This window comes from Aotus nancymaae, unplaced genomic scaffold, assembly GCF_030222135.1.
Source record: "Aotus nancymaae isolate 86718 unplaced genomic scaffold, 86718_ANA_hifiasm-v0.15.2.pri h1tg000029l, whole genome shotgun sequence".
Lineage (NCBI taxonomy): Eukaryota > Metazoa > Chordata > Mammalia > Primates > Aotidae > Aotus > Aotus nancymaae.
Genome location: NW_026988442.1, coordinates 23,207,321 through 23,235,279, shown reverse-complemented (window position 1 = coordinate 23,235,279; position 27,959 = coordinate 23,207,321). Strand labels below are relative to the sequence as shown.

Sequence of the window (27,959 nt, the reverse complement as noted above, 5' to 3'; positions counted from 1 at the left end):
AATTTCTAAATTCTGGCTTGTAGTGAGGATTGTAGATCATGCATATAAAACTTGGAATTTGCTCCGTAAGCATAGGTTGTAGCATGATCCATTCAACAGCATAGTTTTTCTTCATTTTTATTTTTTATCCTGATGAAAACAATTGTGCTTTTACAATCTCAGAAAAGATAGAACCATTATGTGTTTCACCATCCATCACTGATTGTGTGCTTCTGACACTACTATCATGTTTCTGATCATTATACTCTTGTTTTTTGCTTTGGGAAGTGGTGATTTTGACCTCTCCCTCATCTTGTTCCACATTTGCCAATTAACTGGCACTATTAAGATGGAAATCAGTGTTTTTCTGTCAGAGTTCTTAGCACATGTGGAAACTTAACATGAGCTCTTCCTGACCCAGTTTTGATCTCTAATAGGTCAGTGTCATTGGTGCTTTTTCCACGGCCTCCCAGACTTGTCTTCCATGATTCCTGGGGCAGGGGGCTGGGTGGGTGACAGGACTTGAGGAAGGGAAAGAGTAGGATTGAATTAAGAGGAAAAGGCAATAAAATCACCAGCATATACTAATCCAAGAAAGTTCCTTCCCTTGTCTCCTAACCAAAAAGCCAATAAGGCCATCCAGGAGTATGAACCATACATTTGTGAAAAATAAACCACTTTTCCGCTGAAGTAAGGAAGCACGATCCATCCTTAAGTGCAGGGTGTCCTGAATTTATGAGGTGTCAGAGCTCATGTTCTGTCTGTTAAGAATTACCTTTAGAAATGACTAATCTGAACATATGGCGCTCCATGGTGGCCAGGAAGCTCTAGGCATCAAGTCTGTAGCAGCCTCCAGCTCTGTCCAGCTCTGAGCTCCCCCATGTGTGGTAGAACACGGCATGAGCCTGACAGCCAGGCTTAGACCAGGAGTGACATCCCGTTGAATGTCTCCTCTTCAAGACTTCATTTCTCACGCTTGGCTTATTCCAGCCAACTTTTGACTTAGCTCCTCACTAGAGATTTTGGCAGTTATTCTGCCTGGACCTAACAGCCAGAGTGAGGAGCAGACCAGCACAAAAGTTCAGTGTGAGAGCACTAGAGCGAGCTTGTAGGGCTCCAAGTCCCAGCTCTGGCCCTTATTAGCTATGTGACCTTCAGGCAAGGAACTTCTCTGACTCTGCATCATCATTGGTAAAAAGGGGATAGTATTAATTCCTACCCCACGATTGTTTGGATGGAAAATTTGTAACAGACACGAAAGAGTCTAGCACAGCAACTAGCCCAGCATAGACAGGTGATCTAAAGTTAACTTTGGCCAATTAAGCAAAAAAGGAGTGTGTTAAAAAGAATCAGAAGTTCTCAGATTATTTAGAAAGCTACAACAAGACTTGAGCCTTGTCTGGGCACGGTGGCTCACGCCTGTAATCCCAGCACTTTGGGAGGCTGAGGCGGGAGGATCACTTGAGGTCAGGAGTTCGAGAACAGCCTGACTAAAGTAGTGAAACCCTGTCTCTACTAAGGATATAAAAAATTAGCTGGATGTGGTGGCACGCACATATAGTTCCACCTACTTGGGAGGCTGAGGCAGAATTGCTTGAACCCAGGAGGTAAAGGTTGCAGTGAGCCGAGATCGCACCATTGCACTCCAGCCTGGGCAACAAGAGTGAAACCCCATCTCCAAAAAAAAAAAAAAGACTTGAGGCTTCCAGGAATGACATTGCAGGGCTGGTCTGATGGTATTGCTGCCACTGAGCACCAACTGCTACAATTTGCATCCTTGCCACTTCTATACCAGGAACTCAATTTTGCAGGTACTGTTGCCAGTTACCACACAAAAGAGTACTCCCGATCCCTTCCCTGAGTCAAAGGTTGGCACAGGTGCATCCCTGGTCCCCATGCCTGGTCCTAGCTAAGGGGAGGCTGGGAAAGTCAGTGTCTAGCATTTTCAGCTACTCTAAATAGAGGTAGTTATTGCACCTCATGAAGTCTCATAAAATAGGGGATTCCCTGGAGACAGGAAGGGATTCAGATACCAGGCAGCCAGACCCAATAACAAATGTCCAATACTACCCACAACAAAGACAGACAATCAACATAGAACAATACGATATATTGACAGCCTATGAGCTTGTGACAGCTCTGTCATTTTACACATTGAGATCAAAATCCAAACACCAAGAGGCCCTCTGATAAAGAGTGCTGGCTGCCTACCCAACATTCTCCCCTTCTCCCTTTGTGTCAGAACCCCTTTGTTATTAGGGTTAGACACATATCCAGCAAATAAGCCACATCTCCCAGCCTCCATTCCAGGTAGGGGAGGGTGGTTGCTGAGATGGAAGCAGAAGTCATTGGGTAGGGCTTTTGGGGAAAGCTATTTAAAAGTGCCCTTTTGGCTGGGCGTGGTGGCTCATGCCTGTAATCCCAGCACTTTGGGAGGCCGAGGTGAGCGGATCACAAGGTCAAGGAATCGAGACCATCCTAGCCAACATGGTGAAACCCTGTTTCTACTAAAAATACAAAAATTAGCTGGGCATGGTGGCGCACGCCTGCAGTCCCAGCTACTGGGGAGGCTGAGGCAGGAGAATCGCTTGAACCTGGGAGGTGGACGTTGCAGTGAGCCGAGATCGCGCCACTGCACTCCAGCCTGGTGACAGAGCAAGACTCCGTCTCAAAAAAAAAGTGCCCATTTGCTCTTCTCCCCTTTCTTCTGTTTTCCCTTCCTCAAACACAAAATTTGCAGCTAGAGCTCCAATAACCATATTGTAGCAAACTTAATATTGGAAACCATTTGTTAAGGATGGCAGAGCAGAAATACAGCCTCTGAGAATCTGATGACCTGTCCTACCCTGGACCCCATAACACTATTTTTCTTTTATGTGGTGGAAAAAATAAACCTGCTTTTCATTTAAGCCATTGTTACTTTGAGTGGCTCTTCCTAGCAGCTGAAGGTAATTCCTTACTAATACCAGCCGGCCTCAGTAGTTTCACAGGTGCTTCTCTTCTAGCAATCCAAGACGTCATCCTCTTCTGGTGCATAAGAAAATCCCAGGAATGCACTTGAGGCCCCAGAGCTGCTGGCCACAGTGTCAGGGGTACAGCCAATGGACTTGGACACAGCTTCCTGGGTGAACTCCGGGTCAAAATGCTTCAAGTCAGCAGGTCCTGCCTGTCAATAAAAGCCAACGATGAGAAGACAACACCGGGGTCAGAGCTGCCAAAGGAGCCCAAATCCTCCAAGGGGGTGTCAGGCCTCTCTGAGTGCCTCATGCTTCATAGTCATCCATACTTGACTGTCACTTTCCTGTGCATTTACATTAATCATTTGATTCCTCTCACCCCCTGGCATTCTGCCTCCACACCAATCCTTAGATAAATCAGTTAATCAACATACACTTAGTGAATGCCTCCCAGGCACTGGCACTGGGAACACAGGAGAACAAGACAAAGTGAGCCCCTGCGTTCATGGAGCTTACATTGTGTAGGGGGGTAGGAGGATTGGTAATAAGCATGTTTACAAATAGATAACTTAGGATGGTTATAGGTCCTATGAAGAAGATAAAATAGGGTAATATGGTAGAGATTAATGGAGGCTGCTTTGGCTATTTTGGAGGAAGACTTGTGAGGGGGATCACAAAAATGATCACAAATTCTCCACTTCCCATCCAGAGGTGGGGTCTATTTCTCCATTCCTTTAATATAAGTTAGCCATATGACTTGGTTAGGCCAACAGTACATTACCAAATATGACACAAGCAGAAGACTGAAAAACTCACGTCAGGAGTTGCTCTCTGGCTGTACTTCTAACCCTGAAGTCACCGTGTGAACAGACCCAGACTAGCCTGCTGGAGCGTGAGAGGCTTCATGAAGAACTCCGTTGCCCTGGCTGTCTGCCAACTCAGGCATGTGAGTGAGGCAATTCTAGCTCAACAACTGCCAACTGTCCTGCCAGCTGATCACAGACATGAGAGAGCTCCACAGAGACCAGCTGGCCTGGCTCAGACTTTAAAAACCACATAGAATCTGAACAAATGTTTTTTAAAGAGACAAGGTCTTTTTTGCTCTGTCACCCAGGCTGGAGTGCACTGGCATGATCATAGCTCACTACAGCTTCGACATTCCAGACTCAAGTGATCCTCCCACCTCAGCCTCCTGAGTAGCTGGAACTACAGGCATGCAGTACCACACCAGGCTAATTTTCTATTTTTCTGTAAAGATGGAGTCTCGCCATGTTGCCCAGGCTGATCTTGAACTCCTAGCCTCAAGAGATGCTAATGCCTTGGCTTCCAAAAGTGCTGCGGTTACAGGTATGAGCCACCATGCCTGGCCAAAAGATCGTTGTTTTAAGCCACCTAGCTTTGAAGTGACTTGTTACACAGCAAGAGCTAACCAATACAGTCTTTCTGTGGAGGAGGCCTGGGTTTTATGAAGTAAGCAGGTAAGGAAGGGGAAGGGCTTGCAAATCTGCTTTAGTGTACAGATTTGAGCACTGGATCAGATAGGATACACTTGGTCTGTGTAACCAAACAGATCACAGTTCCCAGATTCTAAATAAGGCTACGAGACAAGGCAGTCCCAGCCTAGCACTCAGAGTTCCAAGACCAGAATGTGCATCCTGACCTTAGAAGAAAATGATATTAAAGCAACTTACTCAAGGCCTCACAAGTGTTAGGTGACAGAATCAGGAATACAGCTCCAGAGTGTCTCATTCTAAAGTCTATGCATCTCTGCCTAGTATTCCATGTCTGGTTCTCTCTCCAGGGTGTACATTTGACACTATCTTCACTGTCTTTTTAAAATCCCAAGAAAAAGAAGCTTTTCTGGTGCCTGACCTGAGTGTATCCTCTCTGATCCAGTGCTCAAAGACACGTTCATGAATAGGTAATTCACCAAAGGAGAAACGTAGATGGTGAATTAACATTGGCAGTGTTTGGTATGCAGGCTGTTTCGATCGAAGAGGCTTGACACCTCACTTTACAGGTTGACAACACAATCTCACACGTCTACCTCAAATAGGACTCCTTTTATTCATACTGCCACTGCTAATTAACATTGTAAAACTAGCACTTTGGGAGACCAAGGCAGACAGATCACTTGAGGTCAGGAGTCCGGACTAGCCTAGCCAACATGGTGAAACCCCATCTCTACTAAAAATACAACAACAAAATTAGCCAAGTGTGGTGCTGAGCACCTGTAGCTACTCAGGAGGCTGGGGCATGAGAATTGCCTGAACCTGGAGAGGCAGAGGTTGCTATAAGCTGAAATCATGCCACTGCACTCCAGCCTGGGCAACAGAGCAAGATTCCATCTCAAAAAATAAAAAAGCCAGGCGCAGTGACTCATGCCTGTAATCCCAGCACTTTGGGATGCTGAGGTGCGTGGATGATTTGAGGTCAGGAGGTTAGGAGTTCAAGACCAGCCTGGCCAACATGGCGAAACCCCATCTCTACTAAAAATACAAAAATTAGCTGGGTGTAGTGGCGCATGCCCGTAGTTACTCGGGAGGCTGAGGCAGGAGAATTGCTTGAACCAGGAAGACAGAGGTTGCCGTGAGCTGAGATCGACTCACTGCACTCCAGCCTGGGCAATAGAGTGAGACTCCATCCCAAATAAAATAAAAACAAAAATGAAAATAAAAACTGGCCAGGTGCTGTGGATAACACCTGTTATCTCAGCACTTTGGGAATCTGAGGGGGTGGATCACTTGAGCCCAGGAGTTCAAAACCAGCCTAGGCTACATAAAAAAATCTCATCTCTACAAAAAATAAAAATTAGGTAGGTATGGTGGCACCCCACCTCCCAGCTACTCAGGAGGCTGAAGTAGGAGGATGGCTTGAGCCCAGGAGGTGGAGGTTGCAGTAAGCTGTAATCATGCCACTGCACTCTCGCCTGGGTGATAGAGTGAGACCCTGTCTCAAAAAATAAATTTTAAAAGCTAATCGTCTTTACTATAAGACAAATATAAATTAAAACAATTAAGAGATGCTGTTTTTTATACTTACCAAATTTGCAAAGAAAAAAACAGTAACAACATATGCTCAGAGTGCGAGTAAGATGAGAATTCTCCAGCAGGTGCCGCTGGTAGGAAGTAGATGGTTCCCTTTCCACATAGTCAACAGGCAGTGCGAATCAAGAACCTAAAAATGGGCCGGTCACAGTGGCTCACGCCTGTAATCCCAGCACTTTGGAAGGCTGAGGCGGGCGGATCACGAGGTCTAAGAGATCGAGACCATGGTGAAACCCCGTCTCTAAAAAATAATTAATTTTTTTAAAAAAAAGAACCTAAAAATGACTGGGCTCAGTGGCTGACACCTGTAATCCCAGCACTTGGGAGGCTGAGGTGGGTACATCACTCGGGGCCAGGAGTTCAAGACCAGCCTGGACAAAATGGTCCAAGCACCTTGGAGGCCAAGGTGGTTGGATCAGCTGAGGTTGGGAGTTCAAGACCAGCCATGACCAACATGGTGAAACCCCATCTTTATAAAAACAAACAAGCCAGGCACGGTGGCTCACACCTGTAATCCCAGCACTTTGGGAGGCTGAGGCAGGTGGATCACGAGGTCAAGAGATCGAGACTATCCTGGTCAACATGGTGAAACCCCGTCTCTACTAAAAATACAAAAAATTAGCTGGGCATGGTGGCGTGTGCCTGTAATCCCAGCTACTCAGGAGGCTGAGGCAGGAGAATTGCCTGAACCCAGGAGGCGGAGGTTGCGGTGAGCCCAGATTGCGCCATTGCACTCCAGCCTGGGTAACAAGAGCGAAACTCTGTCTCAAAAAAACAAAAACAAAAACAAAAAACCCCCATTTCTACTAAAAATGCAAAAATTAGCCAGGCATGGTGGCACACGCTTATAATCCCAGCTACTCAGGAGGCTGAGACATGAGAATTGCTTGATGTGAGATTGCACCACTGCACTTCAACTTGGGTGGCAGAGAAAGACTCTGTCTCAAAAAAAAAAAAAAATCCAAAAATGTTAGCATTGACAATTCCCCATCTGGAATCCATCTTAAGGAAATGACCAGAATTCTGGGCAAAGACATATACTTAAAGCTGTTCATCCGCACATCATGATAAAGAAAAAACATAGTAACAACCATATGATTGCCATTATGGGTGAGTAAACTATGCCACCAACATAAGATTAAATATTATTCAGCCACTAAAAATTATATTTATGGCCGGGCGTGGTGGCTCATGCCTGTAATCCAAGCACTTTGGAGGCCAAGGTGGGCAGATCACCTGAGGTCAGGAGTTCAAGACCAGCCTGACCAACATGGTGAAACCCCGTCTTTATATTAAAAAAAAATTATATTTATAAAATTTTTTAGGACATAAGGAAATTATAACATAGGTTTTAGCCAAAAAAAAAAAAAACACAAAAAAACAAAAACCAGGAGGAAGATATATTGATAGATGAATAGGTAGATACACACACACACACACACACACACACACACACACACACAGAGAAAAGTGACTGGAAGGAAATATGCCATTGGTTTTCCTTAAGTAGTGGGATAATAAGCATTTCCCCACTGCTACTCTTTACTTTTTCTTTTTTTGAGACAAAATTTCCTTCTGTTGCCCAGGCTGGAGCGCAATGGCACAATCTTGGCTCACTGTGACCCTCACCTCCCGGGTTCAAGCAATTCTCCTGCCTCAGCCTCCCGAGTAGCTGGGATTACAGGCATGCACCACCACACCTGGCTAATTTTTGTATTTTTAGTAAAGATGGGGTTTCACCATGTTGGCTACACTGGTCTTGAACTCCTGATCTCAAGTGATCCGCTGGCCTTGGCCTCCCAAATTGCTGAGATTACAGTCGTGAGCCACCGCGCCTGGCCAGTGTTTTACATACTTTCTATAAGAATATATGTCATCTTTATTACCAGGAAAAAGTCTACAAATAGGAAAAGATAAAATGTCTCTAAAGGGCTTGGTCCTATGTGGGTGTACTCTGTGACACAGAGCACTTCACAAATTGTAAACGGCTCTGCAGCAAGGGTTATTTATTGGTGCTAAAGATAAAGGAGCAGCAACATGGCCCTTTATCCAAGACCTGAACCTGCAGTCAGGACAAGTTCTCCCTCTAACTGACTGTGTAGCCTTGGACAAATGACTGAGCTTCCTGGACCCCCAATTTTCCCAACTAGATGAGGAGAGTTGGCACACACAGCAAGTTGCCCCAGCCCGGAAATCCGGAGTCTAGAATGCTGTGACCTCTTACCACATTAGGGTTGAAGGGCGGAGTTAGCCTCTTGTGGTACAGGTCATCCCAGTTTATGGGGCTGAAGAATACATGATTCTTAATCTCAAGCTGCAGGAAGTGCAGAAAGAAGGTGCTGGTTAGAAGCAGCGCTCCCCATGGGTGCTCTCCCCTCACCCCCACATCCTCCAGAGCTCCACCAGCAACTGGCTGTCAACTGGAAATTAACTTGCAGTTCTGGCTGGTTTCCTGTGACAAGAGAGTGTTTTGCAGCCAAGCCTCTCCCTTCATTCAGATTCCAAACCCTTCTCCCCACTACAGCATCTGTTTCTTCCAAAACCATTGACTGAGCACCTTCTCTGAGAACCTACACCTTGCTAGGCTTTGGGGAAATGTCAGTGAATAAGACAGCATAATCTGCTGTGGGAGTGGGGGGTTGGTGCCAGCGGGAGCCTAGGGACCCCTCCCCTTCTGCTTCTGTACATCTTGAGTTTTCCAGTATGCAAACCAGAGGAATAGACTAAATCAACTCACTAGGGAAGGTTTAAAAAATAAAACCCCCAAGAAACCTTCAGATTCCCAGACACCCAGACTTTAGGACTCAGCCCTGGTCATGATTCACTACCTTTCCTAATCAAAAATCAACCTTCACACCAGCTTCTTTCCATCGCATCCTCTATCTGTATTTCTCAAATAATTATTCTCTACCTCCCTATATCAGAAAGCCCAGTGGGCTAGTTAACAACCCAGATCCAAAATATCTCCAAAAGAGGCTGGGTGCAGTGGCTCACACCTGTAATCCCAGCACTTTGGGAGGCCGAGGCAGGTGGATCACCTGAGGTAAGGAGTTCAAGACCAACCTGGCCAACATGGCGAAACCCTGTCTCTACAGATAGAAAAATTAGCTAGGTGTGGTGGTATATGCCTATAATCCTAGCTACTTGGGAGGCTAAGGCAGGAGAATAGCTTGAACCAGGAGATGGATGTTGCTGTGAGCTGAGATCACACCACCGTACTCCAGCCTGGGTGACAGAAGAAGACTGTGTCTCAAAAAAAAAAAAAAAAAAAAAAAAGCCTCCAAAAGAATACCCAAGAAATTGGCAACACTGATTGCCTCTGAATTGAGCAACTGGGTGGCTGGAAGGACTTTTTCTAGATACTCTTTTGTACCCTTTGAATTTTGATCTATATAAATGTATAACTTATTTTAAGAGTTATACATATTTTTTAAGATGCAAATTTTTGCTTGAAACAGGAGACCTATCTTCATGGAAGCCCCTGTTCTTCAAGCTGGCCAGGAATGGGCAGTGGATGCCCTAAATGTTGTTACAGTTCACAGTATCTGGAATGTAAAGCTTTTGGCACAAACACTTAAGAAGCACTTACTGTGTGCCAGACACTGATGAGAGTGTTTTGCATACATTAATACTAATCCATTTAGTCTTCAAAACAGCTATGTTAGGTGCTGTTATTACGCTGGAGAAACTGAGGCTCATAGAGAGAAATTAAGCAGTATGTTTAAGGTCCTGTAACTAGTAAGTGGTGAAGGGGGGATCTGAACCAGGGGAGTCTGCCTCATAGTCCATCTATCTTTTTTTTTCTTTTTCTTGAGACAGTCTCACTCTGTTGCTGAGGCTGGAGTGCAGTGGTGCCCATCGCAGCTCACTGCAGCCTCCACCCATCCCCAGGTTCAAGCAATTCTCGTGTCTCAGCCTCCTGAGTAGTTGAGATTACAGGTACCCACCACCATGTCTGGCTAATTTTTGTACTTTAATAAAGACCAGGTTTCGCCATGTTGGCCAGGCTGGTCTCCAACTCCTGACCTCAGGTGATCTGCCCGCCTTGGCCTCCCAAAGTGCTGGGATTATAGGTGTGAGCCACCACACCTGGCCTACTCCATTTATCTTAATCACTATGCTGGAAAAGAAAGCAAACTCAGGACTAAACCTGCAGTCAGGACAAGTTCTGCCTCTAACTGACTGTGTAGCCTTGGACAAATGTGCCCTGTGTCTGGGGAGCCTTCCCCAGCTGTCTTCATGGCTGCCTCTTTCTCGTCCTTCAAGCCGCAGCTTCATTGTCACCTCCTCAGAGAGAACTCCCTGACCATGCCAATGTGAATCTGCCCCCTTCCATTATTGTCTATCTCAGCTCATTGTTCATTTTCTTCCTGACACTTGTCACACGTTGTGATAATTGTATATAATGTTTGGGCTTTTTGCCTGCTCCCCAACTCCAAACTTTTTTGTTTTTGTTTTTGAGACTGATTTTCGCTCTTGTTGCCCTAGGTGGAATGCAATGGCATGATCTTAGCTCACTGCAACCTCCACCTCCCAGGTTCAAGTGATTCTCCTGCCGCAGCCTGCTGAGTAGCTGGGATTACAGGTGTCCACCACCACACCCAGCTAATTTTTTGTATTTTTAGTAGAGACAGGGTTTCACCATGTGAGCCAGGCTGGTCTCGAACTCCCGACTTCATGTGATCCACCCACTCTGGCCTCCCAAAGTGCTGGGATTACAGACGTGAACCACCGCACCTGGCCCCCACCCCAAGCTTAATAAGGGCAGAGACTGAGCCTATTGAATCCCTAGCACCTAGCTCAATACTGGCACATAGTTGGTGCTTAGTAAATATTGACTGACTAAGAGAGCTAGACTAGAGAAAGTAGTCCGCTAGTAGCAGTAGTGAATTTCCAAGTGAACGAGTGAGCAGCAGCTGGTTTTTGAGGGCAGCAGGATGCGTGTTAATGTGCTTCTGAGCTGACTCTACAAGAAGCTGTGAGCCCCATGGGGGCCATTGCTCCATGGCAGGTCACTTACAATGTCTGCTTTAGAGCCCAGCCGCTGCCTCTGGTCCTTGTGGAGAAGGCCTTGCAGGAGGTCACAGGCGGCCACCGTCCGGCCCCCGGGGATCTGTAGCGGCTGGTGCAGAATGTTCTCATACATCTGGGACACATCTCGGCTGTAGAAGGGCGGCTGGTGAGAGAGGGAGAGCAGCTGGAGGATCACCCATGCAAAGGTGGACACGGGCTCGGGGAGACTTGGAGCAAGCTGGGCGGCTGGGAGGATTCAGCATGACCCCTGTCTAGTGCAATGGGTCACATGGCAGATTGGAAAGAGACAGGACTCCAGGCTTCTAGCACAATGGAGAGAATTGCTAGGAAGGCCAGAAGTCTTTTCCCACCAGTGCGAGGCCTATCTCTTTTCATCTAGCTTGTGCACCAACTTTGCACTTGGCAACATTTGCATTCTCACCTTCATCATTTCAGCCCAGCCTCATAACCATGCTCCAAGAGAGGCTGTAATTTTTCAGAGAAGAAAACAAGGCTCAGAGCAATTATGCTGCACAGTTAGGAAGAAAGCCAGGCCCCAAACCATATCCAGGGTCCACTTCTCTTTCTTACTATTCTTCCTCCCACTCCTCTTCCAGCTGTTCCTTGTCCGGACTCCACAGAGCCTGTTCCTTTCCAGAGACCAAGCTACGCTGGTGAAACCACTCCAAAGCAAAGCATGGCCTGGGGCAAATCTACACATGCCTCCACCTAAGCAGGCAGCCTAGGACTGGGCTCAGGGGTTGGTTCCAGAACCTATTGGGACTGTGATCTCTCTTGGTCTCAATTTCCCTGTCAGCAAAATATGAATAATTCCACTCCTGCTGTATCAGCCTCTAAAGGCTATTTTGAGTCACTCAAGGTGAGACAGTGTATTGTAAACTACAAAATGCTAAATTACCTTTTTTCTTTTGGAGACAGAGTCTCCCTCTGTCACCCAGGCTGGAGTGCAGTGGTGCAATCTTGGTTCACTGCAGCCTCTGCCTCCCAAGTTCAAGTGATTCTCCTGCCTCAGCTTCCTGAGTAGATGGGATTACAGGCACCTGCCACCATGCCTAGCTAATTTTTTGTATTTCTTTTTTTTTTTTTTTGAGATGGAGTTTCACTCTTGTCACCCAGGCTGGAGTGCAATGGTGCGATCTTGGCGCACTGCAACCTCCACCTCCTGGGTTCAGGCAATTCTCCTGCCTCAGCCTCCTGAGTAGCTGGGATTACAGGCACGCACCACCATGCCCAGCTAATTTTTTTGTATTTTTAGTAGAGACGGGGTTTCACCATGTTGACCAGGATGGTCTCGATCTCTTGACCTCGTGATCCACCCGCCTCGGCCTCCCAAAGTGCTGGGATTACAGGCATGAGCCACTGCCTTAATTTTTTGTATTTTTAGTACAGATGGGGTTTCACCATGTTAGCCAGGCTGGTCTCACATTTCTGACCTCAAGTGATCCTCCTGCCTTGGCCTCCCAAAGTGTTGGGATTATGGGTGTGAGTCACTACCCCTGGACTAAACTAACATTATTGGGGGAAAAAAATCCTCATATTCACTTTGGCATTAACTGTTTTCGTCTGGAATGAAGAGATCACGTTCCTGGGCAGAGCTTGTATAGACCACATGAGGCACAGACACATTCCTAGCCAGATGGCTCTTGTAGATGGCTACCCGCGACTCACCAGGCCATGGAGCATCTCGTAGAGGACTGCTCCCAAGCACCACCAGTCCACTGCCCGATCATAAGGCTCTTTCCGAAGCACTTCAGGAGCCAAGTACTGTGAGAAGGAAATACACTTATTTGAAATAAGTCATTAGGCCTCAGTTGCCCCATCTGTAAATAAGGCACTTGGAGGAAGATCACCAGGAGCTGCCCCTGCTGCGATGCTCTGTGGCTGTGCATGTGTTCATTCATCCGCCATTCACCAAAGGCCTGCTTTGTGCAGGGCCCTTTGCCATGTGTTGGGGACATAGTAGAGGTCAGCCAGGACTGCCTTGTGCAATACACATGCTGCATACCACGCAAAAGCACCAGCCAAAGGGGTAAAGGGGGCTGCCATCGTGGTTGATCCATTCACCAAGCCACAGCCCTAGTTCAGAGGTATTATCTGGCAACTTTTTGTTTCAAGGGGTGCTTCTTCTAATTAGTCTGCCTGGAGGGCATGCCTTTTTCTATTTATGCAAAGGTATTCAATGGGCTATCCGTGTCCTGGGAATGGAAGGCCCTGGGAGTACTCTCAAGGTGCGGTGTGGAGACTTAACGTGAGTGTAAGTAGATGTGGCGTATCCTTGTGCTGGAAACCCTAGGGTCAGAGGAGAGGGTCAGGAAGGAGCGGGGACCCCTAAGCTCATATTGATAAGTGAATGCACACCATGCCTCTATGCCTTGCATGCAAAGAGACAAAAAAAGGCTTACTGACTTCTTAGCCTGGTGTCCTTGCCACTGAGTTGGGGCAAGGTCTCAGCAACAGGAAAAGCCACCCTGAGAGATTGTGTGGGTCAAGGGAAGGGCAGAGTCATACAGACCTGAGCCCTAGTTAGTGTGTGGTTTCAGGCAGGTCATTAAATCTCTCAAAAGCTTGGTTTCCTTATCCAAAAAATGAGGAGGCAGAATCCCTCCTAGGCGCCGTTCTAAGATGCTAACATACGTGCTGGCCCACCAACAATGGGACCAACCATGTCTACTCCTGCCTGTGCCCCCCAACACCACGGCAGTGGCTGAGTCATGGTAAAGGTGATATTTTGGGGCCACATGTCTCCTACATGAGCTGGGGTTCCATATCCTCTGCTCCCATCCCTGGCAATGTCCAAGGAAAGGATGGCTGGGCTGTCAGGCTTCAGGGGGCTGGCTTTATCCAGCAAACACCACCCCCTATACACAAACAGACAATGGCTCCTGCTCAGAGAGGTCATTCGACCATCAGCCATGCTAGAGCCAAAGTGAGAGGCCATTAGATCTAAGACCCAGCTTTTCCAGCATGTGGCGAAAAAGAGAGCAGCTGAGGTCCTGTCTCATGCCAGGACGGGAGGAGCCTCCCAGTCTGTAGCCTCAGCCTTCTAACCCTCACCCTGACATCTGTCTAGCCACTGGGGACCCCTTCAGGTCCAAAGTCCAAGGTCCAGGATTGGTGGGAGTTCAAAGAAAGGTTTTAACTTCAGGGCTGCAGAGAGATCTTGGCAGGACATAGACATGTCTGAATGACTGCAGAGATCTGCAAATTGTAACCTTCTAGGCTCTTGGCAGTTGGAAGAGGGACATGGACCTATCTTAATTCGCAGGCCAGGCCCTCTTGTTGCATGTGGACTTCACCCTGCAGATCAGTGCTGTCCAATACAGCAGCCTCTAGCCACACGTGGCTATCGAACACTGAAAATGTGGCTGCTCCAAAATGAGATGGGTTATAAGTGTAAAATTCACACCAGATTTTCAAGACTTAGTTAGAAAAAAAAGGAATAAAATATTTCAACCATTTTTATACTGATGGTATGCTGAAATGAGAATATTGGATATATTGGGTTAAATAAAATATATCATTAAAATTAATTACACCTGTGACTTTCTTACTTTTTAAATGTGGCTGCTGGAAAACTTTAAATTGTATATGTGCTCTGCATTTCTATTTCTTTCTTTCTTTTTTTTTCTGGAGACAGAGTTTCGCTCTTGTTGCCCAGGCTGGAATGCAGTGGCGCCATCTTGGCTCACTGCAACCTCTGCCTCCCGGGTTCAAGCGATTCTCCTGCCTCAGCCTCCCAAGTAGCTGGGACTACAGGTGCATGCCACCACACCTGGCTAATTTTTAGTAGAGATGGGGTTTCACCATGTTGACCGGGCTTGTCTGGAACTCCTGATCTCAGGTGATCCACCTGCCTCGGCCTCCCAAAGTGCTGGGATTACAGATGTGAGCCACCATGCCCAGCCTGCATTTCTATCTCTATTTCTACTGGATGGCACTGTGATAGAGCTTCACCAGCAGCTAGCTGGCTGGGTCTCAGCAGTCCTAGAGCTGGTGCCCCCATTACACAGATGAGGAAACCAAGGTTCAGTGTACAGCCAACTGGAGAAGTGCTTGGGTCAAAGGAGTGAGTCCCCTCCACTAGAACCTGTTGGCTCTAATCAGGAGCTGTGGCCTCACCCACTCATGACCTGCTATCTCCTGGGATGCTTGCGCTTACCTCTGGGGTACCACAGAACGTGGATGTGGTCTCTTCAGGCTCTACGCCTTCCTTGCAGAGGCCAAAATCCGTCAGCACCACGTGTCCCTGAGAATGAGGGAGGGCATGGGCTGGAGGGTGCTATGGGCCAAGGGTATGGCCAAGCCTAACCCCAAAGCCCAGATGCCATACCCCAGAGCAGCGGCTGTGGGATCTGATGCCCAGGCACAGACTGGAGGCTCCACTCTGACCCAGAGCTCCTGGGCTGGATGCCAGGAGCACCACAGGGGGCCAGGTGGGCACGTGGCATTCCACTGTCTGCCCACAGCTCATCACAGACTCAGACCTACCCCTACAACAGTGGCAGTTCCAGGATGTCCTTCTGGACAGAAACCCCCTAGGCAGAAGCTGGGGACTCAGAAAGCAGCCACACCTTGTGGCAGCTGGGCAGGAAGGTACAGTGAGTAGATACTGTGGGGTTCTGCCCAGATCCCGTCTTCTGAAACCAGGGTACAGAAGAACCATGCCTATGCCCATCCCCCTGCTGCTAGGACATTGCCCGCACCCAAAGTTATGCCCGCTCCCTGGGAGCAATCCATGTCCAGGGACACAAGGGCCCATCCTCTTTCCCTCGGTTTGGGACAATCCTAGAGCGCTTCCCAGCTCAGGCCCTCCCCACCCCTGCAAGATCAGCTGAGGCCCCATCTGCAACCACAATGCAGGTGAGCTGCTTCCTCTGCCCAATCCTGGTTTTTTTCACCTCTTTAAAAGTGCTGTCTCTTGAGAGTGTTCCCAAATAAAACTTCTGCCTCCTCTCCATCTCACAGTCTGTTTTCATGGAACCCATTCTAAGACAAAATCCACCAGCCTTCACCTGGCTCTGCCCGGCCCCCCACAGACCTTGTATATATGCATGCGCGCACACACACACACACACACACACACACACATATACACACACACACATGTACAGTCTCATGTGCACAGGGTACATATATGCATGCATGTACATGTGCATGGGCACACACATGCACACATATGCGCAAATGCCTCCTCTACCTATATGCATGCATGTACAATGCACGCACACCCATGCACACAGACTCAGGTCAGATAGTGTACCTGTCCGACCATGTCCCTACACACACACACACCAACCTGGCAGTCCAAGAGAATGTTCTCTGGTTTCAGGTCTCTGCAGAAAATAAGAGAAAAGAGACTTGAAGTGTCTCAGCTGTTTAGTGAGGAGAGTTGGAGACCTGAGGTCCTGGCAGGAGAACTGTTCATGGAGGTTCCCAGAGATGCAGAGGGAGAGCCCAGGCAGGCTGGGCACTTGGTCCTCAGAGGAGGAGACTCCCACCCCACCCAACACAAAGGACCAAGCCCACCAGGATTTCGGGTCCACACAGCCCCTAGCTGTTGGAGCAAGAAGGGCCTGGTCCTGGCTCTGAGCCACAGGCAGGCCTCACCTGTAAATGATGTTGAGAGAGTGCAGGTAGCCAATGGCGCTGGCCACCTCTGCAGCGTAGAACCTGGCCCGGGGCTCCAGGAACCGGCGCTCCCGCTGCAGGTGGAAGAAAAGCTGGAGGGGAGGAGGAGTGTGAGAGGAGCTCTCACTCACTCCCATTCTGATCTGCAGCGTCTTCCTACCAAAAGACTGTATGCTGGCCCCTGCCCCCACACAGCAGTCCCGGGTGTCCAAAGAGTCAGCAGAAAAAGAGATGAGTTAGCATTGCTTAAGCACCTCCTGTGTTCCAGGCTCCAAGTCAGGCCCTTTCACATCTCTTATTTATCCTCATGACGACCTTCAAGGTACAAATGTTATGCTAGTTTCATGTAAGAGGAAGCTGGGAGGGGTCGGAATGGTTAGGTGACTTGCTTGAGGTCATGTAGCTTATAATTGGCAGAGCTGGCATTTGAACCTGTGTGGTTCAAAAATATGCTTTTCCATCAATCCAGGCGATAAGATGATATGGCTGTCAGACCGAGCTCAGGTTAGATCCACCCATGGGCCAATGTTTTTGGACTATTTTGCTGGCATGGAAAGCCCTTCACTTAGGGATGCAGGACAACTCTGTCTGGGCACGGTGGCTCACGCCTGTAATCCCAGAACTTTGGGAGGCTAAGGCGGGTGGATCAAGAGGTCAGGAGTTTGAGACCAGCCTGACCAACGTGGTGAAACCTCATCTCTACTAAAAATACAAAAATTAGCCGGGTGTGGTGGCATATGCCTATAATCCCAGCTACTCAGGAGGCTGAGGCAGAAGAATTGCTTGAACCTGGGAGGTGGAGGTTGCAGTGAGCTGGGATTGCACCACTGCACTCCAGCCTGGGCAACAGAGTGAGAATCCATCTCAAAACAAAAACAAAAACGAAACTCTCCTCTTGGCATCATTCTGAAAGGCATGAGGTCACGCAGGTTGAATCTGGGGTCACTGAGTGGAGCCCTATTACATTTTGCCATCTTGACCAGAGAGACAGAGTGAAGCCCAGGAGGGAGCCCCACTTGTCCCAGCTGTGCGTCTGGGTCACCAGGTGGCCTCAGGTCTCTGTTTACCACAGTGACCAGTCAATCCTACCCTGTGGCCTATGGTGTAAAATGGGAGCACTAGAAACCTTGACCACGAGCTCCTCTTAGCATTGACCTTTCCTGAGTCTACTAAAGTGCAATTCTGTGGGCAACTCTGAACGAGGAAGGCAAGAAAGCATCATGGCGGGGAGTCTAACAGACCTGAATTCAAATCCTGACTAAACCAGGTATGGGCTAGGTGGCCTTGAGCAAATGATTATCTTCCTGACCCTCAGTTTCTTCAGCTTCAAAATGGGTCTATTGTAAGATGAGGTGAGATCATTCCAGAACTTGACATGCAGTGGACATGTGGGATGGACAGCTCCCAACTGAGAGCCAGCCCAGGGAAGCCTCCCAGTGGGCCCACACACCTCTCCCCCGTTGACATAGTCGAGCACAAAGTAGAGCTTCTCAGGTGTCTGGAAGGAGTAGCGCAGGCCCACGAGGAAGGGATGCTGTACATTCTTCAGAAGCACACTGCGCTCTGCCATGATGTGGCTCTGCTGTGGAGTCACAAAGACAGGGGTCCACGTCACAGCCCACAGCAGCCCCTTTTATCCCGGCACAGCCCATATAAGCTTGCTGGGGGGAGTCATCCTACCCAGGACTTTTCCTTGCCCCTGCTCAAACATCCACAGTGGCTCCCTACGGCCCTCAGAACCATGCCCAAGTTCCTTGCTTAGCAGTCAAGGCTCAGGGTGGTCAGCCTCATCCTAAGCTAATCCATGTGGGTGCAGCTCCAGCCCCCTGGAACAATTGTTTCTGCCCCTGGAGTGAAAAGCAAAGCATGTATGATGCCTTACATAAATGAGTCGCTAAGGGAAAGAAGCCATACACTACCCATATTCATGCATTTGCTCGTGCTATTTCCTCTTCCTGGACGTTGCACCCTCTTTTCAGACCATCGGAATCCCACCATCAAGGCCAGCTGCACCGCTGCCTCCTCCAGGAAGACTTTCTATTCCCACCCCCTACAGAGTCCTTGTTAACATTAATCACTCTTTCCTCTGAGTCCCCGATCTCCCATGCAATCCTCTCTCTGGGCCTGCTCTGGCCCACTAATGGAGTCAGATGTTAAAGGAACTCAGGTCAGCTGAGGCATCAAGAAATCCATGATGGGGCTAGGTGTGGTAGCTCATGCCTGTAATCCCAGCACTTTGGGAGGCTGAGGCTGGCGGATCTCTTGAGGCCAGAAGTTTGAGACAAGCCTGACCAACATGGCAAAACCCTGTCTCTACTAAAAATACAAAACTTAGCTGGGAGTGGTGGCAGGTGCCTTTAATCTCAGCTACTCAGGAGGCTGAGGCATGAGATTGCTTGAACCCAGGAGGCAGAGGTTGCGGTGAGCTGAGATTGTGCCACTGTACTCCAGCCTGGTGACAGAGCGAGACTCCATCTCAACAAAGAAAGAGAAATCCATGATGTGCTGTGCATGGTAGCTCATGCCTCTAATTCCAGCACTTTGGGAGGCTGAGGCTGGAGGATTGCTTGAGCCCAGGAGCTTGAGGCTGTGGTGAGCTGTGATTGCACTACTGCATTCCAGCCAGATGGCCTGATGGCATGAAGGGCCTTCAGAGAGAATAAAGTGGGACTCCACATTATACAGATGGGGAACCTGGCATAGGAGCAGGCAGAAGACTTGTCCATTGTGGAGCCTGCGTTTCCCAGGGGAAGCCAAAGCCAGGCTGGTTTTCCTGAAAGCCCTGTGGTGAGGTAGCTTGGCCTGCTTTCTTTGAGAAGGGCCACCATCCTGCGTGCCACCTCCCCTCTACCCTGTGTTGTGACCACCTCTGCACCCAGCCCCATGGACCTGTCGGAGGTGGGACCCATCTTTGAAAGCCACCCTAGCCTGGGGTTTGAGAAGCAGAAGAGGAAATGCCTGTGCCCGAGTACCTCTTTCTTCTTTAAGATGGACTTCTTCTGCAGCACCTTCACCGCGTAGAACGTCCCATCGGACTTGCGCTTGGCCAGTAGGACCTGAGCAGAAACACGAATCTGAGGCCCTGTGGGTGACTTTGGATTCCCGACAACAGTACAGGGCCTCCCGCCTGCCCCTGCTTTTGTCCGCAGGTGTGCGAGCTCTCTCTCTGCACATCCAATGGCAGCAGGGGCTGAAAGAGGCTGCAGAAGGGAAGACCCAGGCTTCTCACCCTCACCAAGTCACTCACTTTCCCGTAGTTCCCTTTGCCAATGACTTTGAGGAAGTCAAAGTCCGTGGGCCGGGCACTGGGGGAAGAGGAAAAAACATGGATCAGCGTTTGCAAGCTCTGGGAACCTGGTGCCTGAGAGCAAACCTGGGCTTCTTTTTAACTTTAGAGTGGGGAAAGCCTTCCGGAAGCCATGCCTCCTCACCCCTCAAGAACTCCGTGTTCTCCCAGCCAAAAGGGGGCTGGTAAGACTCACCCTGGCCCCAGGGGAACTCAAATGCAAGTTAAGCAACAGGCAGGGTGAAGATAAAACCAGACATACTGCCCAGAAGGCCTGCATAGGAGGCAGGGATCTGGAGCCAAAGCCCCCAAGAAGGGCCTGAAGTGTGGGGAGTTGCTAACACTGCAGACATTTGGGGGGCATTGCAGGAAGAGGGTTCAGCATGGGCAGAGGCTGGGGATTCATGGGAGATAAGGCTGGGGGGAGGTCCTGGGCCCAGATGGCAGAGAGGCTTGAATGCTAGAGCAGAGAATTTGGATTGTATTCCCAAGGCAAGGGGAGCCAGGTATGAGGGGATCAAGCAGGAAAGGTGTTTGAGGGACCAGAACTCACTTTGGGTTGGCCGAAGGCCCCAGGTTGATGTTCCCATTGGCCCTGGAGGGCTACAGAAAGAAGTGATTGCAATCAGCAGGTCCCTAGTCCTTGGCTACCTTCCTTTCTCCTGGCCCAGGCCCTGATGCCATCTCTAACGACTCTTCTAGGCCTGCCTGCCTGCCTTCTTCTTTTTTTCCTTCTTTTCTCCTTCCTTCCCTCCTCCCTCCCTTCCTTCCCTTCATTCCTCCTTCCCTCCCTCCCTCCCTCCCTCCTTCTTTCCACCTGTCTACCTGCTCACTAATCCACTTATTCACCATCTTACTCACTTCTCGAAACAGCCTTGGGAGGCAGCTGGCTGTTGTGCTACTTGAATACGTAAGGAAACTGAGCCCAGAGCGGTGTTGCCCAAGGTCTCATGGGCAAGCAGGTTGGGATAGAACCCAGGTATCTTCATGACAAATCCCATGATTTTTCCACTCCATCTTGGAGCCCTTGCTCAAATCTCTCCTCTGGCTCATTTCTAAGTGCTTGCAGTGGCCCTGTCAGCCCCTGACATTGTCTGGGACAGCCCATGGGACTAGTGGGTGTCTCCACAGATTTTCTTAGCCTCAGGAGGAAGTGAGCCCCCAGTGATAGGTGGGGGACCAAGAACTACTTACCTGTGGACTAGGGGTCCCAGCTGGGCTAGAGTTCATTCTGTAGCAATGATCAGGCCGCTCTGGGGGCACAGGGAGGCACAGACATGAGAGAGCTGGTGTTGGGGGTCAGCTTCACCCATCCAGGGCTTCGGGCACCAGTGCCCTCTCCAGCCTCCCCTACTTGTGCACCCGCCACAGCCTGAGGGTTTCCTACCTCAGAGATAAGCAACCCTTGCATGGACAGAACAAGACATGATATCCCTGGACCCAGACTTCCTAACAAACATCTCGGAGGGGACAGAGGGGGATGGTCAGGGTGTGGCCCCTCCCAGGCTGAGTCTTTTCAAGAATTGGGGTCAGCCAGGACAAGACCTCTGTGAGGCAGGGTAGCTCCAGAAGTCCAAGATGGCCAGGGCTGGAAGGACCTTTTCAGGGCCTAAAGTCTGAACCCTTCTCCCATTTCACAGGTGAAAGGCCTGTGGCCTAAAACAGAACCTTCCTAAGGCTACACAGTTTGTGAAGCACAGGCCGGGCTCTCCGGACTCCCATAGAGGAACAACGGCAATCCTGAATTACTGTGGGCACTCCCAGCTGGGCTCTGTGCTATTACCTCCTTGCAGAAGGAATTCTGCCCAATGCCTCAGGAATGGCAGCTGCCCTGGAAGCCTTGGGCTGGTGCCACAGAGAGACTCAAGACTGGCCAGCATCTATCCGGGACCAAACAGCAGAAGGTGTGACCAGCTGATCTACACAGCCAGGAGTAGTGTCTTCCTTGCTTCCACCCTGCAGCGGAGAGGAGGCCAGGGTGCCCAGGCCCTGGCACAGATTGCTTGGGGCCCCACAACCTCATCCTTGCTTGCCAAAGACTGAGAGCAGAGATCTCACCTGAGAGATCTCCCAGCACTGTGCATCCCAAGACCTTAGTCCTGGCCCACTGTGGGGCTTGGGCTGCAGCCCAGCCTCTCTGAGTAGAGACTTCCCATCTTTACAAGAGGGATCCTGGAGGCACCAACCTCATGGCCTTCTTGGGAACAGAGAAAGTGAAGGGGAATTGAATTGAGAGGCTCCCCCAACCCAGGCTGCTCTGAGAGGCCCAGCCCTGCCAAGCCCTAGGAGCAAGCTGCAGAACTGCTGGCTAAGGAAGCGCAGGCTGTCCCTCGCCAATGCCACACGGCCCACCACACTGCCACTCCCTCTCCTAGGCTGACCCTGATGGCCCTTCTGCCAGGCCCCGGCCTCCCAGGTCCCATATACCTGTAAATCTGAGGAGAGGCCTCTAGGAGAACCAGCAGCTGGAACCGAAGACAGGCAGTGGACAAGAGAGCCTCTCTCTGTTCTCCCAACAAGGGCCTAAGTGTCTGCGCCCGGTGCCGGCCGCACCCCAGCACAGAGCTCACAGCTCCCGGCAGCAGCAGCAGCAGCGAGGGGACTGGTTGATGTCATGTGGGATCCAGCAGAGCTTAAGATGGGACTGGAGACTTCTGTTCCCTGGGGGACGCCATCTCACCCTGGAGGAGAGGGGGGTAGGGGTGGGCAATAGACCCAGGGAGCCCTGGAGACCCCTGGGGCTTGTTAGACTGTGTGGGTCAGGGTGTGTGCTGTGCAAGTGTTTTGTGCATAGAGTGCTTTCGTGTGTGTCTGTCTGTGGCTCTGTGTTTCAGGCATTTGTGTCTGTGTGAGTCTGTGTAGATGACTTCATGTATGTGTCAGTGTGACCACATCTGTACATTTATGTCAGCCTGTGTCTGTGCATCTGTGACTGTGTGCATTGTGTGTGTGGTGTGTATATGGATGTGTTTCAGTGTGTCTCTGTGTAGTACATGTCAGTGGAGTGTGAGTCTGTATGTGGATGTCTGAAGGTGTGTGTTCAGACCAGTATGGGTGTCTATTAATATGTGTGTATAGGTAAGTCATTGTGTGTTTGTGTTCTTATTGGTGTATATCAGCAGATTTGCTCTGTGTGTGTGCGTGCACACATACGTGTAGGGGGCCTGTGTATATGATCCCTGTGTAGACCATCTGGAACTGAAGAAGCGCTCCCACAGACATCAGCCATGGCAGCTGAGAGCCCTCCTCCTCCCAAAAACCTGCACATGTTTCAGAGGAAGGAACCTGGAGCCTGGGTGTCTGGCTCAGTCTGGCCTGTCCTGGTCATTGCTGAGCACTTGGTCCTTTGGGCCTTTCCCTGCAGGCCCCTCTCTCTCGTTGCAGAGAGCATCATGGCTCACAGAGGCCTCACTGCCTGGGGCTGTCATTAGGTACTCACAGGGTCCCGTCCTCTCCCTAGGAGCTCAAGGAGTGGGCAGGTGTTCTGGGGAATGAAGGAGTTGATGGGCCCACAGGCCCTGCTCTTCTCGAACTTTCTGTGTGGCTACGGTATAGTACAGGGGAGGGACGCATGGGGCCAGGGCCCAGAAAGTTGGTCAGGGAGGGAACTGGGGCCAGTGGCCTCAGGGGTTCTCTGTGGGCTCTGAAATGCAGAGGATCTGCAAGTGTTGACCAGAGAAAACCCGAGTGCACAATATCAAAGCCTTCCATCATGAACAAAACAGAAATGTGGAACCAATTCATGAGCAGCAGGATGTCGTGTTGACAAAACACATACCCAGAGCAAGCACATTTTTTTTCAAAACAAGATCCTGATGTGGCCTCAATCAGCAGCATTATTTATAACAGCAAAATATTTGTGCTGATAGTGACACCTAAGTGTCCAAGCACAGGGCACTTCAGAACACTTGCCGGCTGCAAGAGCTCCCTCTCTTGACCGTACACCGTGTTCAGATACTACCCCATTTCTTTGTACCCCTTTTCGGTTAAACTCCTTGAAAGAGTTGTCTGGACTCCTTGTCTCCACTCCTCCTCCTGTTCTCTTTTGAGCCTATTCCAAACAGGCTCTCATCCCAACACTTCCATGAAACCGTGGACCAGTGACCTCTATGTGTCAAAGCCCGTGATGAGTTCCTCCTCATCTTACTCAACTTCTCTGAAGGATGTGATGCTCTCACGTTCCCCATTTGGCTCAGGAACTCTTGGTTTTCCTTCTAGCTCACTGACTGCTCTTCTTCCGTCTCTTGTGCTGGATTTTCCTCCTCTTTTGATCCTTAAACATGGGCCTGTCCCAGGGCTTAGTCTCTGGGCCTCTTCTAGACGTACTTGTTCCTTAGTGGATTGCTACCATTTTAATGGTTTAACCAGTTATACTTGTCAGTTCCCAAATCTCTCTCTCTAGTTCTGATTCTCTTTTTTTTCCTTTTTCTTTTCTTTCTTTTTTTTTTTTTTTTTGAGACAGAGTCTTGCTCTCTCACCCAGATAGTGCAGTGGTACTATCTTAACTCATTGCCACCTCCACCTCCTGGGTTCAAGTGATTCTGCTGCCTCAGCCTCCTGAGTAGCTGGGACTACAGGCGCCCACCACCATGCCTAGCAAATTTCTGTATTTTTTTAGGTAGAGATGAGGTTTTACTATGTTGGACAGGCTGGTCTCAAACTCCTGACTTCAAGTGATCCACCTGCCTTGGCCTCCCAAAGTGCTGGGATTACAGGCATGAGCCACCATGCCCAGCCTAGTTCTGATTCTCTCCTGAACTTTGGACTTACAGGTCTTGATTCACATTCCTTCCACTCTGCCCCTGCTCCTCCCTCGGTCTTTAGCCTCAATAATGGCCCTACCACATACTCAAAAGTTCAAGCCAGCAACCTTGATTCACTCTAGAAACCTTGCACCCGCACTCCACCTCCACTTCGTCCTGAAATCCCATTCAAAATATATCCAGAAACCACTGCTGCTCACCATCATTGCTGCAGCCGCCCTGCCCGAGCCCACATCGTCACATGCATGGATTAATGCAACAGCTTCTCCACTGACTCCCTTTACCCATGACATTGACCCACCCACTCCATTTACCCACAACAATCTTTCTCCATGGAAAGCCAGGGTGAGTCTTAAAATGTAAATCGGATCACGTGCCTTAGTTGCTCAAAAACTCCAGTGGCTTCTCATCACACCTGGAATTAAAATCCAAAGCCTCTACCATGGTTTACAAGATCCAAACGACTTGGCTGCTCTCTTGCTGTCTCCATCTCCTCCTTGGCCTCCACTGCCCTCCTTCCCGACTGCCCTCAGCCTCTCTGCTTTCTCTTGCTGCCCCTCAAACACACGAAGTGCTCCTGGCCTCCAGCCCCTTGCACTTATTTTTCCCTCTGCCTATGACACTCTTCCTCTGCATGGCCGTTTTCCACTAACATCATAGAGGTTTCTGCTTAAACATCACCTCTTGGAGGGGCTTGTACTGATCACAGGTGACAGGTCATCCTGATTTGACTGGGACTGATGGGTTTCAGTGCTATAGTCCTGGGCCAAACAGGATGGTTAGTCACTCTGATACCAGTCCTGCTCATTCCCGATACACTCTGCCTGCTTTATATTTTACTTTGCAGCACTGACGCTTTATCATGTAACTATTAGTTTTTACTTTCCAACTCAAAGTAGAACATCAGCTCCAGGAGGGCAAAGGCTTTGTTCAACTATTGAATCCTCAGCACTGGGCACCGGGCCTGGAATATAGTAGGTGCTCAGTAATGAATCAATAAATGAATTGATAAATTTTGGTACATATATAAAATGGAAAATTACACAAACAAAAACCATAAACCAAAACAGGGACATATATGTGATATAATATCAAGCATAAAGGCAAGTTTCACAAAATACTAGGTATTGTAGGAGTATCTATTTTGTAAAAGAAAAACAAAAGATATATATGCACATACACATTTGTGAATACAGCTGCCAAAAAAAGACTGGAGGGGCATGACCCAAGGTCACAGCAGGTGCTTAAGTTAGGTTGTTTAAATTTTTTTTTTTTTTTGAGACATAGTCTCGCTCTGTCACCCAGGCTGGAGTGCAGTGGCCCGATCTCGGCTCACTGCAACCTCCGTCTCCTAGGTTCAAGCAATTCTCTTGTCTCAGCCTTCCGAGTAACTGGGATTACAGGCATATGACATGACACCCAGTTAATTTTTGTATTTTTAGTAGATATGAGGTTTCACCGTGTTGACCAGGCTGGTCTCAAACTCCTGACCTCAGGTGATCAGCCCACCTTGGCCTCCCAAAGTGTTAGGATTATAGGCGTGAGTCACCATGCCCGCAGGTTATTTTAATTTTTATCTTTCTACTATTGTGTACAGCTTCTCAAGATATTGCTGTTGAGTTAATACTCAAGTACTAAGTTCCTGGTGGGAACGTGGTGGGAACTCTGGCATGCCCATGGCCCATCACATCTTCCCCCATCACCTTGACTGTGACCCCCACGCCTAAGCAGCCCTCAGTTCCTAAGGCTTTCTTCTCTCTTGCACCATGATGTTCTAATTTTCTGGCCAGAAGCTGGACATCAGTATAGTCTCCTGACTCTTCAGACTCTGTGAACTCCCATTCGAGCCCCTTCACGCGTCCTCAAGCCTATCCCTTTCCTAACTTGTCACAGCCCAGACTTGCCTCCCTCTGTCCCATTGTTACATGGACCTGCTTACAGCTCCCTGGCCTGACAAATGGGGTGAGGGGGTGGCAGTGTCACATAGTTCTCTCTCCTTGGAACATTCCCCAACAAACCCAGTCTTTCCAGCTCAGTTTTTCATCTGCTCTCCTTGCCTTTCTTGGAAGGCAGACCTCCCCCGGATCCCATGCACCTGCTGCTGTCTCTGTCTTCACTATAACATGTTAATTTACACACCTGCCCAGTTCAAGTGCCAGCTTGATATTATTTTGTTCCCGCAACCCCATGGGTTAGGAACTATCATCATCCCTGTCTTAAGGAGGAGAAAACCGAGGCAAGGAGAGGGAAGTGATGTGATCAAGACAGGTAATAAATGATATAACCAGGATTTGAACCCAGGCCATCTAACTGCAGAGCCCACAGCCTGGAATTTCAGGAAGACATTAGAAAGCCAGAAAAGGAAAAAATGAAGTTAGTCGAAAGGAGATGAAGATGTAAGTTGGTTAGTTAAGGAGGAAGAAAATTAGGCAGCTGAAAAAGCAGAGTTAGTTGGGAGGGAAGGAAGGAAAGAAAGGAGGGAGAGGGTAAAGAAGTTGGAAGGAAGAAAGGAAAGAAAGTAAAAAGGTGCCAGGAAGGATGTTAGCTAGATAATAGTCAATCTGGAGACCAGAAGGCCAGCAGGCAGGTATCCTTACCACGGGTGAACCTCTCACCTGAAGACTCCAAGGTCCAGCTCAGGTCCTTGGGAGCAGCCGCATGCATGGCTCTGCCCTATTCTCTCTGTTCATGGTCCTTCTGAGAGGAGGCACAATCCTGACTTGCCCAGCAACTTTCCCAGTCAGAAGTGACCTGTCACCCACTCGCTCCTGGCTCTCAAATTGGCTCAAGTTCAACCTCCCAGCCCTGCCTGCTGGAAGCCGGCTTTGGGGCCTTCCAGTTACTAATTAACCACTGGACTGAATTACCAAGCTGGCTGCACCCACTGGCTCCTGGACAGGCCCTGGCCGGGAGACCTTCTGCATTTTTAAAAGCACAACTTAAATTATGTGACCGTGGGCAACTAACTTCAGCTCTCCAATCACCAATGTGATTTGGTGATGGATGGTGTATCCTGCTGGAGGGTGGGTTTCCGAAGTCCCTTTTGACACTGGGACCACCGCACACTCTCAAGGTCAGATTAAATGCTGACTCCTACACAGCCTTCCCCATTCCCTCCGCTGAGTCATCTTCTCTTTCGCTTGGAATCTGGTGAAGTGGCAACTGAAAGGCTGGTCTCACAAAACCCTTTCCTCCACCCCTTCCCTAATGGGGGCCACCAGCCTCTGTGCTCAGCCCTTTCATGGAAACTTCCAGGGCCGGGCCA

At 49.2% G+C, this 27,959-nt stretch overlaps 1 protein-coding gene across 5 annotated transcripts; it reads right to left on the bottom strand.

The window, feature by feature from the left end:
• Nucleotides 1–101: 101 nt before the first annotated feature.
• SGK2 (serum/glucocorticoid regulated kinase 2) lies at nt 102–27,562 on the bottom strand. 5 transcript variants are annotated; one of them, XM_064382454.1, is made up of 15 exons: nt 27,310–27,557; nt 22,359–22,612; nt 21,715–21,811; nt 21,126–21,184; nt 20,485–20,534; nt 19,881–19,950; nt 19,618–19,701; nt 18,096–18,224; nt 16,625–16,737; nt 16,314–16,350; nt 15,177–15,263; nt 12,686–12,781; nt 11,004–11,159; nt 8,208–8,297; nt 102–3,145 (listed from the first exon to the last, which is right to left on the bottom strand). In XM_064382454.1, the coding sequence occupies exons 3-15, from the start codon at nt 21,809–21,811 to the stop codon at nt 2,981–2,983; spliced, it is 1,233 nt and encodes a 410-aa protein (XP_064238524.1). In that variant the 5' UTR covers nt 22,359–22,612; nt 27,310–27,557; the 3' UTR covers nt 102–2,980. The 5 variants fall into 5 exon arrangements, with proteins under 5 accessions (XP_064238524.1, XP_012322638.1, XP_064238525.1 ...); XM_012467215.3 differs by having other exon boundaries at nt 18,096–18,227; nt 27,310–27,556; XM_064382455.1 differs by having other exon boundaries at nt 18,096–18,227; nt 19,893–19,950; nt 27,310–27,555.
• Nucleotides 27,563–27,959: the final 397 nt, after the last annotated feature.

Coding starts and splice junctions, on each gene's coding strand:
- SGK2 (XM_012467215.3), bottom strand. CDS start 21,811: ATGCTGGCCAGTCTTGAGTCTCTCTGTGGCACCAGCCCAAGGCTTCCA. Junction 21,185..21,714: donor AGAATTCCTTCTGCAAGGAG/GTAATAGCACAG, acceptor CTGTGCCCCCAG/AGCGGCCTGATCATTGCTAC. Junction 15,264..16,313: donor ACATTCTCTTGGACTGCCAG/GTTGGTGTGTGT, acceptor CCTCATTCTCAG/GGACACGTGGTGCTGACGGA.